Source organism: Eurytemora carolleeae, unplaced genomic scaffold (genome assembly GCF_000591075.1).
Source record: "Eurytemora carolleeae unplaced genomic scaffold, Eaff_2.0 scaffold472, whole genome shotgun sequence".
NCBI classification, from domain to species: Eukaryota; Metazoa; Arthropoda; class Copepoda; order Calanoida; family Temoridae; genus Eurytemora; species Eurytemora carolleeae.
Window position 1 is genome coordinate 166141 of NW_019396392.1, and position 17744 is coordinate 183884.

General features: G+C 32.0%; 1 protein-coding gene and 1 long non-coding RNA gene across 2 annotated transcripts; both read right to left on the reverse strand.

The window, feature by feature from the left end:
- Positions 1–7622: 7622 nt before the first annotated feature.
- On the reverse strand, positions 7623–10475 carry LOC111702340 (uncharacterized). Its single transcript, XR_002765389.1, has 4 exons — positions 10422–10475; positions 10160–10216; positions 8575–8641; positions 7623–7701 (listed from the first exon to the last, which is right to left on the reverse strand). It is a non-coding gene; the product is annotated as an uncharacterized LOC111702340 (long non-coding RNA).
- A 71-nt stretch (positions 10476–10546) lies between these two features.
- On the reverse strand, positions 10547–17445 carry LOC111702333 (uncharacterized). The gene is made up of 8 exons (XM_023473984.1): positions 17344–17445; positions 15776–15894; positions 15121–15225; positions 13089–13175; positions 12440–12489; positions 11746–11852; positions 11479–11538; positions 10547–10582 (listed from the first exon to the last, which is right to left on the reverse strand). Exons 1-8 carry the CDS (start codon positions 17374–17376, stop codon positions 10547–10549), a joined length of 597 nt encoding a protein of 198 aa, XP_023329752.1. The 5' UTR covers positions 17377–17445.
- Positions 17446–17744: the final 299 nt, after the last annotated feature.

Genomic DNA, 17744 nt, shown 5'->3' on the forward strand with positions numbered 1-17744 from the left:
TCTTTTGGAGACAATTCACATAAAAACCAGGCAGATTAAATATAGAAACTATCACTAAAGAAATTTTTCTGCGCCATGAACTGAACACTTCAGCGAGTTTCTGTGAACTTACATTACTTAGCAGTAGAGATAAGCATCGTTTTGTGAAAGAACAAATTTTTTATACGAACAATTTTTTTCGTGAACAATGGTCATTCAGAAAAATTTATGAATGATGAGTGAACGAATTGGATCGTTTAGAGATAGTTTTTTAAAAACTTAGTATTAAAAAAACAATTAAGAAGCAATAACTACCGTTTGCAATTTAAAGATTAGTCAGACTGTTAATAAATGATTTCGAAATCGTTTGTTCCAACGAACTTAAAAAAATTATTGGGTTTTTTACAAGACCAACAAAATATTTATCAAACAAACTGATAAAAAAATGATAATTTTTTATAGCGAACAAACAATTTTATTGAACGAATAACCTCAACAAATGAACCATTTAATTTGATGATCGTTCAGTTAGAAAACAAACAAAAAAGATGGAAAATGAACGATGCTTTTAACAAATTAATAAAAAAATTTTCTGAAAGACTGGAAATAATGTGTTGTGAATGAATGAATAAAAAAGCCGAATACGCCCTTCTCTATAACTACCAGTTTACAAATACTTTTGGAATTGGAAGATCTTTACATAACTTACATAACTTCAAATAAATAAATTGTTTAGATTCCCATAAAATTAATTCACATATTAGAATTTGGTGACCTTGGTTTGCTCTTTTAACAAAAAATACGAAAGGTTGAGTTTTTGTAGTGTAATCACCTCAGCAAGGAATGATTTAACTGACAGCATTAGCTTCCATCTTGGTGAAAAAAATGGACTTACATCTCGGGTTCTAACTTTTTTTCATGTATTTAAACTTGTGAATGTAAGTCATATAATTAAATCTGATGTATTATATTTTGAAATTCAAAATTATCTCAAATCTAAAATAAATTAAAATTGTTAAATGCCTGAGTAATGAAATGAAATATAAAATTGAATCTATATAAATGCATGTTTTTTTTTTACCGTAAAAGGAATGATTAAAATGTAAGATGACAAGAGGGGGGACTTTGCAGTAGTTTATTATTTTTAAGATTTAATTGATGCTCTCATGCAAAAAATGTAAATTGGAAATCATAAAGCAAGTTATTTTCACTTTTTTTGATACTTTTAACCCAAATACTTAATATCTCTCCCAATTCAGGGAATAAAACCCTTTTCTCAAAAGAGGGGAAATGACTTTTCAAGAAGAACATGACAATTGTTTTCAACCAACAAAAATACCCCCATCATCTTGCAGCTCAAGATATCCTACAGAAGAAATAGCAAAAGATTTTTGCAAAATAGAATCTTGCAAAAAAAATTGAAATGTGATCTGTCTCTCCTTGATAATGTAGAAAACAAGTCCAGCTAAAGTACACCTGTTAAGTTGTTATAAAAATAGTTCATTGTTAGTTTCAACTTTGTCAAAATTGTTTTTCAGTACAGTTGCAAACCCTGCAACACAGATAATACCAATTGTAACTGATTGATTTTATTTCGCAGTCCTGGAACGCCTCCTTGATTTTCATTTCAAAATTTTAAATTACTGATGATAAAAGCTAAGGCGTAAAATATGATGAAAGTGATGTGAAGATAGATTACAAAATCCTGATCAGTGACCAGGCATGAACTCCCATAAAACTCAAACATGTCAACATTACTTAAAATAACAAAGTTATGCATGCTAATCTGTTTTTCGTTGAGAGCCAAGCAAAAACTTTTTTAACAAAAAAGTTGACAGCCTTTTTAAATTGGAAAAAAACTCATGTAGACTTTAGTTATTTGAGGAAATGACTTGGAATCAAAGATATTGTAATTCTGAAATAAAATGGTATTTTAATTTTGGATTGAGCATAAACTATGCTTTGTTATTAATTCAAAATTTTGCTTCATTGTCAAATGTGGCCCCCTTCCCAGGGACACTCAACTGTTACAAAACTTCATCATTACCAGAAAAGAAATAAAGACGTGTATGTACTAAATTCATGTAACCTCAATGTAAAATTATTATGAAAACGTTGCATTATTTCTTAATTTATATTTTTCGAAATTTGGGTTAGGTTTGTTTCTGTAGATTTCTGTGCCAAAGAATGCGGCTAGGAGAGCTGAGCGATGTGGCCCTCCGATCAAATGTAGATTGGGTTAATGTCAATTTTTTGATTCAAAGTGCAAGTAGAACAAGATTGATTTTACACACTGAAGTGATTTCAAGGGTTTGTATAGCTGAGGCCCTCTTCCAAGGGGGAATCATGAAACTGGTTAATTAAAATTACCTAAAGTTGCACACACTTCTAAATTGTAATTAGGTCTTATTAGTAAGTATTTTAGCTTTTAATTATTGCTTTTAAAGTCTTTTTTTAATCATCGTACTCCAATAAACTAAATGTTTTTGATGATTTGTTTGCTTAAATTGGTGGATTTTCGAAAAAAAATAATTTGTAATATATGAATGATTTGTTTGTAATTAAATTGATTATTTTACGATCCTAGTTAAATGTTGCAACTTTCCGAATTTGTATGGACGCTGCGTTCTTCGGTATGAGAGTCGTTTTTAACAATTTTCTCCTTATAGTCGCAACAGATAGAAGTAAGATTAGTAGTGATAAAAAGCGCTTATTCTTCTCCGTAAGCCTTTACCCCCCTTTCATTTTTCGCGAACACTCCCTTTAATGTTATAACAAAGACTGATTAAATTCTGTTCATTTGTTTCAGGAGAGCTGAGCGGTGTGGCCCTCCGATCAAATGTAGATTGGGTTAATGGCAATTTTTTTATCCATAGTCTGCAACTAGGACAAGATAGGTGCCAGAGATCTGTGTCCACCTCAATGTGTACAAACGTATTGATTTTACACACTGAAGTGATTTCAAGGGTTTGTATAGCTGAGGTTCACTGTAAACATTTTTTTTCCAGACAAATTTTGTGCAGTGTTTATTTGAGAAATGATAGGCCCAATTTTTTCAGCCGTTTTGACTTTTAATGGATAAAAACAAACAGACAAGCGAAATTTTTGTTTAAATTTTTATTGCCTCTGCTGATATCGATTATGAGGGATGGATGAGGACAGTTAGAAAAGAAGTAAGGGGCCAAATTTAAAGATTTTGAGCCGCGGCTTAGATTTCAGCCGCGGCTCAAATATGGTTGGTTCCACTTAAAATCGTATTCAATGTGTCAATATTTAAGCCGGTACTCAATTGAAACCTGTTTTTAGGGGATTTGAGACGCGGCTCAAATTCATTAGATTCAGACTCAAGAGACATCTTCGCCTCATCTGTTCTGCTCAAAGGACATTTTCAACTCATTCTAAACATTTATTGCAAAAACAGGACAAATAGTCTAGTGGTAATTTAAAATTAAAAATGAATGGTATTTACACGGACACAGGGGGGGGGTGCAATTGTTAAAAACGACTCATGCTGAAAAAACCTACGTCCATATTACAAATTCGGAAAGTTGCAACATTCAACTCGGATCGCAAAAAATCTATTTAATTCCAAACAAATCATCGATTATTTTTCAACGCATTCGTATATAGTTGATATTTCATAATATTTTGTATTTTTTATGATCTGAGCTGGGAACTTTTAAATGGTGGATATCGGGATTAAGGCTTAATTCACTCTTTTTCTTAATCTCCAGATTAGCATAATCTTGCAAGATTATCTTAAAAGTGTATGAAAAACGATAAAATTCAAATTAATATTCAATCATCTGAGAAACTGTAGCAGCCAATCAGAGAAAAGCAGGCAACCAATGAGAGAACAGAAATATTCTCATTGGAGAAAACAATTAATGGATATCCAAGGAGAGAGAAAAAGAGTGGATTACGGACTAAAATAAAAAGTTTCCACAGTGGATAGTCGGATCAAGAAGTCAGGATTAAAGTTTATCCATTCTAAAGTTTTCAGCTCTGATAGTTACTTTTGAAAACGTTTATTCCTTTTTTCGAGGATTTTTGATAATGAAGACTCGACATTTTCATTTTTTCCAGGAGTGTTCGAAAATCCAGCGCCAGCGAAATATTAACTACACACGAATGCGTCAAAAAATAATCGTTGACCACTGTTTGTAATATCAGAATGTTGGGTTGATATTAAATTGATTATTCTATGATCCGAGTTGAATGTTGCAACTTTCCGAATTTGTATGGACGCTACGTTCTTCGGTATGAGAGTCGCTTTTAACAAAATTCTCCTTATAGACGCAATAGAAAGAAGTAAGATTAGTAGCGACCAAAAGCGCTTATATTTCTACGTAAGCCTATACCCCCCCTTCATTTTTCGCGAACATTCTCTTTAATGTTATAACAAAGACTGATTAAATTCTGTTCATTTGTTTCCATTAAACCATCTTTTGTACGCCTTTAAATCAACATGGACATAAGAAGATCTGAATGTTAGCAAAATTAAATATTTTTATTTCAAAATGAATTAGAAAATTTAAAACTTTGAAAAAAAGCTGGTCTTTTATAAAAAATCATCAATTGGAAACTAAACTCACTTTAAAAAAGTCAAACCAACTTAAATTAAAATTGTGAAACCGAGTTAAGAATATTCCCTTGGTCTTACCAAGTTTCCTAATAAAAATTTGAGGCAAATCGGTAAAAGGTTTCATGTTTTATGATCGGGCACACAAACAAAATGACAGACAAAAAGAGATTACTAATTATATGTCTCTATAATCATTTATATAACTAGAGCTAATAGTAATCTCTGAATATAACATAAAATAACTAGTTTTACTAAAATATTTTTTACTATTCATATAATTCTGTTTAAGAAGGATATAACTTAATGAAATGCCATTTCAAAATATATAATATAATAAATGTAATAATAATTAATTACATTTAATTTCATCTAAAGAGTACATCAGACCCGTTAATAGTGTTTTTGAAAATATATATTTTGAGATGCGTTGATATTATCTTATTTTATACTATGGGAACATAATCTTTTTAGTTACTAAATCTAACTGCTGATTTTTGAGGAGCGCTGTGTCAGTCCAGGTAGCTGCCATGACAGCTTTGTCTCAACGGAGGGAAAAAATGAGCTTCGTTCTTTTCGCGCTCCCACCCTCCTCCCTTTCACAAGATCTCTTTTAGAAGAGGGGAAAAGACCCTTTCTTCACTTTGGTTCCTCCAGGTTGATTTACCCAGGGCCGGTGAACAGGGTTCACCGNACCTAACCTAGCATATAGGAAGACAGGTAGGTCAACCAGGTCGACCAGCCTACCTGACAGCTATTCTAATGAACGTCAGATGTACCGTCACAGGCTGGCCGACCTAAAGAGGCGGGTATACAGCTCCACCTTGGTAAGGGAGAACTATGCAGATCGGTAGAGAAGTCCTTTCGCCGAATTCAAGTACAGGTAAGGAGGAGAGAGGCCGGATGGAGATGACAGCTACCTGGCCAGAAGTGATCATAGATAAGGTAAGATAATATCAGTGGTAGATACATTGGATTTTAATAGCGCATTTTAAAATTATTCTTAAAAAAATGTTTAAATATGAGAATTAATGGCGCTGACTATTATATTTCAGCATTTGTGATATTTGAATCTGTTTTTGACTCCTGGCTGATTCGATTTCCCACAGTTAACTTTGGGTCTCCGTCACTAAACAATTTAAATTCAAATATATTTATATGGAAAATATTATAAAAAAATATGTTTTATAGAAAGATAATAATTTTTTATGATCCTCTATGAGTAGAGGATCATGAATAGGACATGATCCTCTATGAATAGAGGATCATGAATCGGACATGATCCTCTATGAAAAGAGGATCATGAATCGGACCTGATCCTCTATGAATTAAAGATCATGAATCGGACCTGATCCTCTATGAATAGAGGATCATGAATCGGACATGATCCTCTTTGAATAGAGGATCATGAATCGGACATGATCCTCTATGAATTGAGGATCATGAATCGGACATGATCCTCTATGAATAGAGGATATGAATCGGACATGATCCTCTATGAATTGAGGATCATGAATCGGACATGATCCTCCATAAATTGAGGTCGGACATGATCTTCTATGAATAGAGGATCATGAATCGGACTTGATCCTCTGTAAATTGAGGATCATGAATCGGACATGATCCTCTGTAAATTGAGGATCAAAAATCGGACATGATCCTCTGTAAATTGAGGATTACTTGAAATTACGTTATACAGTGAATCAAATTTTCCTTGAGAAAGGTGTATCAGCTCTTCTTCTTGCTTCAACTGCTTCATACTCCCCTTCTCTCTCTGGACCATACCCTTCACTACCTACAGACCATTCTCTACCCCTAGATCCAGTCAGATGCCTCCCAATACCTCCATAATGCCCTTGCAATTATAGCGTCATGGGCATTGTTTTGCAGAAAGGGGATTTACGCGTAATTTCAAGTGACCCTATGGGAAAAGGGAAATGCACGATTCACAAGGGAAACCTTTCACTGTCGCCGAGTAGAGAGACCTTTCTGTTTAAACGTATCGAAACCAGTTTGAATTCATCTAAAACGCAATTGTTTGCTGTGTACAGTCTGAACTCTAACAGCTTAATTGTTTCTGCGTAACTCGAAAGTAGATTAACTGTTTTACGTTAACTGCATTTTTAAACATTCAAAAGTAACTTTTGATATTTTCTTTAATATATGACAGTTTGCAAACAAAGTGTTTAGCCATTAAAAGCGTTTGAGTAGATTAATAACATCCTTGAACAGTCCAAGGTTTAAAGGGTACCGTTGTGAATCGGGGATTTGCCTCTTTAAATGGAAAGTCACTTGAAATTACGCTTAAGTTTTTTTTATTTCAGAAGGCTCGAGTGGACTTCTCAAACATGGAAAAACTCAATATTCTAGAAGTTTACTGTTACTACATCTGACAGAAGACATAGATCTAAACGATTTGTTAATGTGTTTGTTAAGGATCCAAGTTTAAGATAAATAAGAGCCAATTTTGATAACTCAGGAGGGCCAGACAATTGAAAAAAAGCCTAGCCTCAATAGCCCTACTCCCACATGTATACGCGCCTGATCTGAAATATACAGTTTAGGTTAATTTATATCGTGGGAATTCATCAGAAATATATAAAACATTTAGTTAGAACAATAACGGTATAAACTTAATATTAGCATTTTATTAAGCATAATTACATCACATGTAATGATGTAATGTTAAAAATTACAAAGTAATTAAGAAAAGATCAAGTTCATCTTTGAATCTTTGATAGCATTTTACCTCGTAGCTTCTCTAGTTTTTATTTTACGCACTAGTACTTGAAAAAAAAAATCTTCATTTCTGAATCTTTGATAGCATTTTAATATCTGATGATAAAAGCGTGTATAACTATAAAAAAGATAAATGCCGACATTTTGTCAGAGCAAAATTTTTCATCTTTAACCATCCAGAAACCTTGCTTTGGGTCATGTGAGTTGCCACGAAAAATTCGGACCCGATCGGTTCAGCCGTTGCGACGTTTATTAAAAACAAACAAAGTGTATATATAAAGATATTTGTTGTACATAACCATTTGTGTTATTTTATACCTTTAAAAGATGGTTTGGTGTTTGTGTAGTTTCATCTAGTTTGTACTGAACAGGTAGAGTTGTGTAGTTATTGTAATCTTCATCTAAACATATTGAACAGGTAAAAAAGTTTAGTAATTGTAATCTTCATCTAAAACATATTTTAGAATTGTTGTATTTGATAAATCTAAAACTTTTTTCTTAGTAATTGTAATCTTCATCTAAAACATATTTTAGAATTGTTGTATTTGATAAATCTAAAACTTTTTTCTTTTGAAAACTATGACAACTAAATATTAAGGTTTTAAAGTGCCAAAAACGAATAACGAGGCGTAATACATATTACATATATATATGTAAATTGTCCATATATATGTAAATTGTACATATATATGTACATTGTACATATATACGCACATTGTACAATGTACAAAGTGATCCAAGCAAAAATCTGTATTTTGGAAATATCCACTTTTTAACTTGAAATCTATAAACGAGATTATCGATATCTAGAGGTGCAAAAAGTCTAAAATGTCGATATCTAGAGGTGCAAAAAGTCTAAAATGTCGATATCTAGAGGTGCAAAAATTCTAAAATGTCGATATCTAGAGGTGCAAAAATTCTAAAATGTCGACGTCTAGAGGTGCAGCAACTCTAAAATGTCGATATCTAGAGGTGCAAAAACTCTAAAATGTCGATATCTAGAGGTACAAAAATTCTAAAATGTCGATATCTAGAGGTGCAAAAACTCTAAAATGTCGATATCTAGAGGTACAAAAATTCTAAAATGTCGATATCTAGAGGTGCAAAAACTCTGTAAGTGAATAAGTTCAGTAAAAGTAAAGTAAACCCAAGGGTGTTAAAACACTTCACAGGACCACAATAGCTGCCTGGATCTCTGTGAATATTACCCATAACGATCACTCTACCCAGGGGGGGGGGGAACCCGTCCCCTCCCCTTATAAACCTCTTCCTACCTCTTCTCTCATTGGTTTGTAGAATACTTGAATCTGTGTCCTCAGATTCACAATATATTGTATTCTCCTACAAAAGTTTTGACTTAAATGTAAATTCAAAAATAAGAATTTAAACATGTAAAATAAAAATTTAAACATGTAAAATAGAATTTAAACATGTAAAATAAAAATTTAAACGTGTAAAATAAAAATTTAAACATGTAAAATAAAAATTTAAACATGTAAAATAAAAACTTTAACATGTAAAATACAAACTTTAACATGTAAAATAAAAATTTAAACATGTAAAATAAAAGAGATTTTACTACTTTGAATCTAGCACTAATTCTCAGTTTGAAATATAATATTAAGGAGTTCATTTCGAGTGTAAAGACCTGATAAAAGTTTGTCTGCCGATTTGAAAGTCTGAAAATGAGTTCCACAAAAATAAATTTTGCTTTAAAATTAATTATATATCTGTACTTTTACATTATGCAAAATTGAACTCTGAAACCTTTCAAATTCTAAATTTGTTAAATTTCCTAGATCATTTAGGAGCCTCTATAAATCCAAAAGAGACTATAAATGTTCAAAAAACATAAAAAAGATTCGATAAACACAATCCATTTAATTTAGAAATATTCCCTCAAACTATTAAAATCTAAAAAGTTTTTAAATCTATGCCCGAACTGAAAATTTTCTAATCTTTATATCTTTTCAACCTCAGGCCTCTAGAGTCTAGACCCAATACTGGGGACATGAGCTAGTAAGTAAGTCATGTGAACCCATGTTGTATATAGTACTGTATACTTCATGCACCTCTTTGAAGCATAAAGTCTAACCGCGTCAACCTTGTTGCACCGGCTAGTCCTGTCCATAGAGCTAGTAACAGTACAAACTGGAGCGGAAAGATTGACCCGGCTCGGAAATTCAAATGTAGTATGGCTGCCCGTGACTTTGTTACTCCTAAGCGGGGAAATAATGCCAAACAATCCAATCCAAGAATAAAGCCAAACAATTTAAACTCAAAGCCAAGAGGATTTTGAACCCTTAGTATGGGTGCAGCTGTGTTTATGACAGCCTAGACCTGCAAGGGTATTGAACCCTTTCTTATCTGGAGATATCAAGTTGGTTCTGTTTAAAGGGCGCAGCTAGGAGAGGATCGATGTCGGAGAAAGGAGCGAAACAGTATTAATCTAGCAAGGGAAGAAAGCAGTTTTGTTGATGCCCCAAGAGCTGGGCAGTTCTCACAAAGTATCTGACCAGACCGGTCGAATGGAAATATATTCGCCTCAAGCGAATGTTGTGTGGTTTTAGATCAACTTAAGTTGGTCCAACACTAAACGTTTGTATCGTTATAATGTAAATATATTGTTTTGTGCAACCTAGTGCTTCATTATTCCACTCAATCGTTGCTTTTTACGACTGAGTTCTTTTTAAGTCTGTAGTAAGTGACCTAAAAGTGACAGACTTGATATTTCAACTTTGGATAATTTAATCCAACCGAATTCATAGTTTTAAATATTTATGGTCTACGACATTGGGTTGCAAAGATATAGAGATTAGTAATCAAAGTTTGTGACAAAGACTCAATTCCTTTGCTTACAATATGCCTGTCTGTTGAACTATCGTCTCTAAAATCATAGGGATCATTTAACCGTTCCTGAAAAAGAATAACTTTACAAGAATAAAATGTGAACAATTTAATCAAAGGGACTGTAGACATACTTTAAAAAGACTTTCATTTTTAAGGTGCAATGCCCACAACAGTCACAAAGATTCAACAGAGACTGAGATATTTTTATCTTTTTTAGCAGAAAACTGATTATTTGATAGTTGTTAAAAGTTTTGATGACCTAAACACATACCTGCATATTCCTTGTAAGTTTATCCTGGGGATAAAATTCCAAAACTTCCTAAAAAAATCAGATTTTAATAAAGATTAAATATTTTTTAGCAACTTCGGCTTTGAATGAAGATAATGGAAAATTTTCTATTTCAACATTTTCAAACTAAAGTTGTAGTGCAGCTAGATAACAAGAAAAAGATTTTATTCCAAAAAAATTAAATCTTTCTTTAGAAAGTGAGCTTAGAGGGCAGATAACAAACATCACACCAAAGTACATCACGTCACATCAAAGTACATCACGTCACATCAAAGTATATCACGTCACACCAAAGTACACGACGTCACATCATAGTACATCAGGTCACACCAAAGTACACGATGTCACATTAAAGTACAACAGGTCACACCAAAGTACATCACGTCACATCAAAGTACATCACGTCACATCAAAGTGCATGACGTCACATTAAAGTACAACAGGTCACACCAAAGTACACGACGTCACATCAAAGTACATCAGGTCACACCAAACTATATTACTTCACATCAATGTAAAATTCATGTTTTTCTAGAGAGGCCTTAAATCAAAACAGTGGGACCCAATAAAATGGTGAAAATGAGAGACGACATTTAATCAATCTAACAAGTAGCAATTGAAAACCAATTTTATAGTTAAGTTTTCACTGCACACTTTTTGTGTTTCATGTTTATTAGACATTTTAAAATCATAACAGTAGATTTTTATTCCAACACTTTTTGGGTCCCTCTGTGCAATCTTTTTCAAAAAACTTAAAATTTCAAATTTTCAAATTTCAAATTTCAAACAAAAAAAAATACTTTTTTCATACTTCAAATAAAAGCTGGAAGAGCTATGAAGTTACAATGTTGCACCAGCATTTTGCATGAATTTAAATCTTATCCCTCTGTTTAGATTATAGTGTTGTGAGAACATGATCTCAACTGCTTTAACCGTTAAAATCAATTTTAATTATATAATTTCGCAATAGAAAAAATTCCGAGATTTGATCGTAACAACCCGATCATGTCCTAGGGACAAAAAAATCTCTAAAAACTACCTGACAGGGCTGTTGAACAAGATTTTGATGCATTCCCATTTTACAAAACAATTCATAAACCTTAAGAGAAAAAAAATCAATAAAACAATTATTAAATCAATCAATAAATCAACCATTATTTCAATCAATTAATTAATCAGTTAATCAATAAATTAATAGATGTATTAAACATTTAAGCATTTTTAAATTAAAAAGGTAATCCATTTCTGTTTTAAAAGCTGAAAATTCCAAATATCTTTAATTTTTTTTTTTTTTAAATGCACTCACCATGATCCAAGCGATGATAACCACGAAAATTATTCCAATCGGTATGAGAGTGTACACTTTGTACACATCAACTTGGAGAATTATTAACAATATGGCCGCCACCAGTCCTTCAGAAGCAGGAACAGTTTAAGTAAGAAAAAGTACATTCAAGTAAGAAATGCTGTTTTTTTTTCAGAAATTGGAATCAAAACTGCAAAGGAATTGATTTTTTATCACAAACTTAAATTTTCTAATCCCTATATCTTTACAACCTTATGGTGTAAACCTTTGATATTTCAAACTTAGACTATTTAATCTAACTGAATTTATAGTTTGAAATATCAAAGGCTTACAACTTCCAGTTCCAAAGATATAGAAATTAGATAATAGAGTTCGTGGTAAAAACTCAATTTCTTTTCATTTATTTTCTAATTTACAATTTGTTACAAAATGTTTATAAAGTTTCACAAAATGGCCGTGCGGGCATTATGGAAGAGGAAAAGCAAACAGGTGAATAACTATTATTTACTGAGAAAATGAGAGATGCTATTACACAATAAGTTTAATTCTCCCCTCCCCCCCCTAGCTCATTTTGTTATAGTTTTCAATCCTCATGCACTGTTAAAAGAAACCCTAAGATTTTGTTCTTAATTTTAAACAACCCCAAAACATTTTAAAATTAAAACGAAGGCACCATGTTTTGATTATTCCATTCCTGCAATCACCACCAAGACGTGGAAAACCAGCCAATGAACGAGAAACCACCTGAACGGATAGTTTTGATATTTGGTTATGGATATGGATATCAATTAAGTTGTGAATATGTATATGAGTTTGGTTATGGATATTAATATGAGTTTAGTGATGGATTTGGATATGAGTTTGGTTATGGATAGATAGATTGGATATTGATATTTTTGGATATTTAGATGGTTATTAAACAATAGGTTTAATACATTTTAGCCGTTAATTATTTTGAGTCCATAATTATGGATACGGATACAGATTTGGAAATTTTCACATGAAAATTAAATATTTTCACAGAAAAGGGATATTGTGGACAATAGACATGATGTAGATATGGAACATGTTTACGGATTTGAATATTTTTTATAGAATATTGGAATGTACACGCCTATGTTTATGGGCTATGAAACTATAATACTGTTTGAAATAAACAACACAATACATAGAACTGAAATAGCAATGATATGTGGTATGTAAATTTACTTATGGTTAATAACCATTTGGTTATAGCTATGGATTCGGCTATGAATATCACTTTGTATATGGCTTTGGTTATGAAACAATAACTTTTGAAGTATACAAAAAAATATACATAAATATGTAAATATGAACAATACCTTCTAAAGTACACAACACCATAAATAAGTGCTAAATTAGTAAAAATACCCAGAAGCCCTCCAACAACAACTAATATTATCTCAATCCTAAACAAAATAAATGTTAAAAAAGATCTGTTCTTCAATTTTTGCATATACCTTTGCAACCTGATAATTCAAACGATAGCTGTATGATCTAGAATAATTAATATGTCTGTGACTTAAAGTGGCATAATAAAAGAATTAGAGAATTAGTTCGTTAAACGGATTAATTCTAAATCTTCTAAAATGAAAAATATTTGATTGAGAATATATTTAATGCATGTTTCCGGGTCAACAAGTGGCGCCGCGCGTACACAATTCCTGCCATTGACATTTAGAAGATAATTCGATCAATCAAAATCTGCTGCTATGAATTATCTCAGAATATCTAACCAAGCTTGTTAAGAACAATATTAATGCATGACTGCCCCCTCAATTTATTGATTCATAAAACGGTACTTACGCGAATTCACAAGGTTTTCAAACAAATTTTAAAATGAATTATTGAAGTATATCTTTTTGAAAACTAATGTCCCCCAATAAACATGGATGTAAAGGGTCTCTGTGGAAACACCNAGCCTTCAACCAGAATACGGCCATGAGCCTGAAGGACAGACAGAACCATGGAAGATTTTAAGTAATTTCAAAGTATTTTAGTTTGTCTTTTTTTACGATGAGACTGTAAAGACGACCCGAGACTCTCAAAATATGACGATATCTAGGTTGAATTGAATCTTATGCCTTGAATATAGTCTTTTCAGGGATTATTTAATAATTTGGCAAAGAGCGAAACATGTTTACAGTTGCAGGGAGTTATGAATATAAGGAAACATGTTTACAGTTGCAGAGAGTTATGAATATAAGGAAACATGTTTACAGTTGCAGGGAGTTATGCATATAAGGAAACAAGACAGTGTTGATTTCGAACAATCGTTTCTTCTCATGTATTGCTGCTTTGAAACAATGTTAACATCGAAGCTTATATGCTTAAATATGTATAACGATTAGGAGAATAAAATTGTGAATTGTGGGTATTCAAAATTTAAGAAGAACCATTTGATAGTCTTTCTCTCTTATCGTTGTTGAATGTTTTAAAAATTGCGCAATAGCTGATTTAATTCTTCTTATTTCTTTTTTTTATTAGAAAATTCATTCATAAATTTAGCAAGAATATTTGTTTATATTTGGTAGTTTTATCACGCTATGGGAGGGCTTTATTCAACATCAGAATTTTGTTTTATGAATTTTTTGGTCGTTATTGTAAACTGAGGAAATACAGGGTTACCCTAAAAGGATGATGAAGTTTAAAGATAATGATTGACAGATTATTATTTATCGTGACCTGAGATGGAATTTAAAGAATTTGAGCCGCGGTTTAAATCCGCCAAAACCCGGTTTAAATTAAGCGCCAGCTTAAATCTTGAAACATTTGATACAAATTTAAGTGGAACCAACCATATTTAAGCCGCGGCTTAAATTTAAACCGCCGCTCAAATTCTTTAAATTCGGCCACTTAAAACATAAGCTAAAACATTTCCGAAGATCTGGAGTCCGCATCTCAGAATTTGAGTCGAGACAAATCAGTCAAGGGGTTTATGAGTTATAATCGGGAATACCAACAAGCTCAAAGAGATTATTACTTTATAAAGGTACTGACTCAAGTGCCCGGCGTTGCCCGTAAAATAAAATAATTGAATTTTGATAAAAAAAATTATTTTAAAAAATCTATTTTTTTTATCCTATGTAACCTTGGCCGGGTTTACTCAAAAATGTCAGCCTATTTAGTCCAGCCGTTTGACTAGCTATAGCTAACACACACACACACATATATATATAAATATAAAGAGGTTTATTATGAAGATTCAAAATATGAATGCCTGTCACAACAACAAAAAACGTGCTCAGGGGATTTAAAAAAAGGTTTATTGAATTATAAACCAGCAACACCCCCCCCCCTCCTCTTTCTAAGCATAAACTTGTTTATAAAGAATTGTAAAAGTAAAGGTATTACGTGTATGCTATACTATATAAGCTCTTCTTCTCATTTTCAGGTTCTGAACCCTCAGTGTCATCTGCTCCTCTTGCTGTAGTATTGAAGTAATCACCCAACTTTCCCCTAAATATATTTATTATAAATGGTTATCAAGACAAAATATCTAATATATTAACGAAATTACATTTTCAGTTGTAAATGAGACAAAACAATAAAATTTGGTTGTTAACAATTATATTTGTTATTTTTTATGTTTCTTTTTCTCTTTTAATAGTTGAGAGAGTGGTCGGACTGTATTCTCTTTAAAATAGAGAGATTTCACCCAAGAGCTGGTGTTTGGAGTATAATCCCTTTAACAGAGAGAGATTTCACCCAATAGTTGGTGTTTGGAGTATAATCCCTTTAAAATAGAGAGAATTCACCATATAGTTGGTATTTGGAATATAATCCATTTAAAAAAGACATCTCACCCAATAGCTGGTGTTTGGAATATAATCCTTTTAAAAGAGAGATCTTCTCACCATATAGATAGTTGGTGTTTGAAGTATAATCCCTTTAAAAGAGAGAGAATTCACCCAATAGCTGGTGTTTGGAGTATAATGCCTTTAAAAGAGAGATAATTCATCCAATAGCTAGTGTTTGGAATATAATCCCTTTAAAAGAGACATCTCACCTAATAGTTGGTGCTTGGACGATCCCGTAAGCAGTAAGGGCTGCCACTCCTAGACACGCCCCCACCACCCCAACCACTAGAACCCAACCAGTCAGAGAGAAACAACAGCCCGCCTTCCGCTACAAATATACAAAACCTAATTTTAAATCCTGATACATCTTTGCAGCCAGCTGACTCTTGATATTTAAAAATTATGAATTCTGCATCAAGAAAGACTAGAAAACTAAAAAGACCAGAAAATTGTGGAATTTTTTAAATTCAGTTTACGATGAAATATTAACTTTTTTCTGTTCATTCCTCTGAGTTCAGTCATAAAATCTCTAATGTATTTAGATTCTCGTACTTCAAGTAAACTTCTTCCGTGGTCCCAAACCTTCTCTAGAACGCTAACTTTTAGATGGTAGAGTTCATGTCCAGGAAGGTTAAAATGTTCTCCTGTAGGCTAGTTTGTATGGAGATTTCTAATGTAACTAATATGTTCTCTCACTCTTTCATCTAAAGATTTTTTGTCTGTCCTATATATTGTAGTTTACACTGTTCACATGTAATACAGTAAACTACATTTCTGGTCTGACAGTTGAAAGTTCCATTAATCTCAATCTTCTAACTGGTCTTACAGGATTGTAGAACTTTTTTATCGTCCTTTTTTTCTTTAAGGTATGTCGCGAAGCATTTGCTTTTTTTGTTGAATTTAAAAAAAAAGAGCCCTGAGCACTCCTAGGCACACTTCAGTTCCAACAATAATAAATTGAAAAATTCTGCGTGAGTACTTTTTCTTAAAGGGAGTGACCGGCTATGTAAGGTAGTTGAACTGGGTATGCAGTGTTGTGGGAAACTTCTTTCGGATTCATTTGAAACATGTTAAATCCTGAGTTTGAGCGCAAATTCGACGTTCAAAACTCCTACTTTGGGGGTGGATACGTTTTCAGAATTAGTTTTTTGAATTATTAAATAACGACGACAAAAAATGTAAAAAAGTTCTACAATAAACTACAGACGTCATGTATAGGAACATGTTGAGAAAATAAAAATTAATCTTATCATCGAAAATAAGTAATTTTGTTCAATTATTAGTTTCTATTTTCTCATTATTCTGGTTTCTCATTATTCACAAAGATTTTCTGCAGATTTTCTAGAATTATTATCGAAAAGACGACATTTGAAGAATTAGAAGAAATCTGCGAATAAATTCAAAGAAAATGAGAAATTCAATATAATAATAAAAACGAAATAATCGATTTTAGCATTGATTTATTGACAAATTTATTTTTCGTGGTCGTTATTTAATAATTAAAAAAAACTAATTCTGAAAAGTAGGAGGAGAATCCGAAAGAAGTTTTACACAATACTGCATACTCAGTTCAACTACCTTCCATAAACAGTCACTCCCTTTAAAAAAAAAGAAAGAACGAAGGTGACATTTATTCCAACATTTTTTGGTTGTCACTGTAATTTTACCATTTAATGAAATAAAGATTATTTTGTAAATACTGTTATTCTGATAAAATTCTCATTTTTTTTGATAGTTTAATAAAACTAGAATTCTAAAGATTTTGATTTGATCTGACCTTGGGTGGAGTTATCCATGGTTCCGTATCCATATCAATTCATTTCCTCTGCAATTAAATAGATAAGTAATTTCCTAATTAAAGAGATAATTAAAGAAGAGTTCATTAATTTTAATTAAAACATGTCCAGAAGGATTTATTACAACTCTGTTATCTTTACAGTAATTTTCATTTTTATCTGAATTTGAATAATTACAATAACATCTTAATTCAAACTATAGTAGTTAAAATCTTTAATTTAACATTTATAGTTAAAAAAGCACAATTTTATAATTACAATCATTTGAATTATTCTAAATATCTACAGGGTGTCCCAAAAAACATGGGAATTCAGTGACGAATTCGATATCGTCTTTTCAAATAATTCTTTGATTTAGTATAGTGATGCCTATACTGAGAAA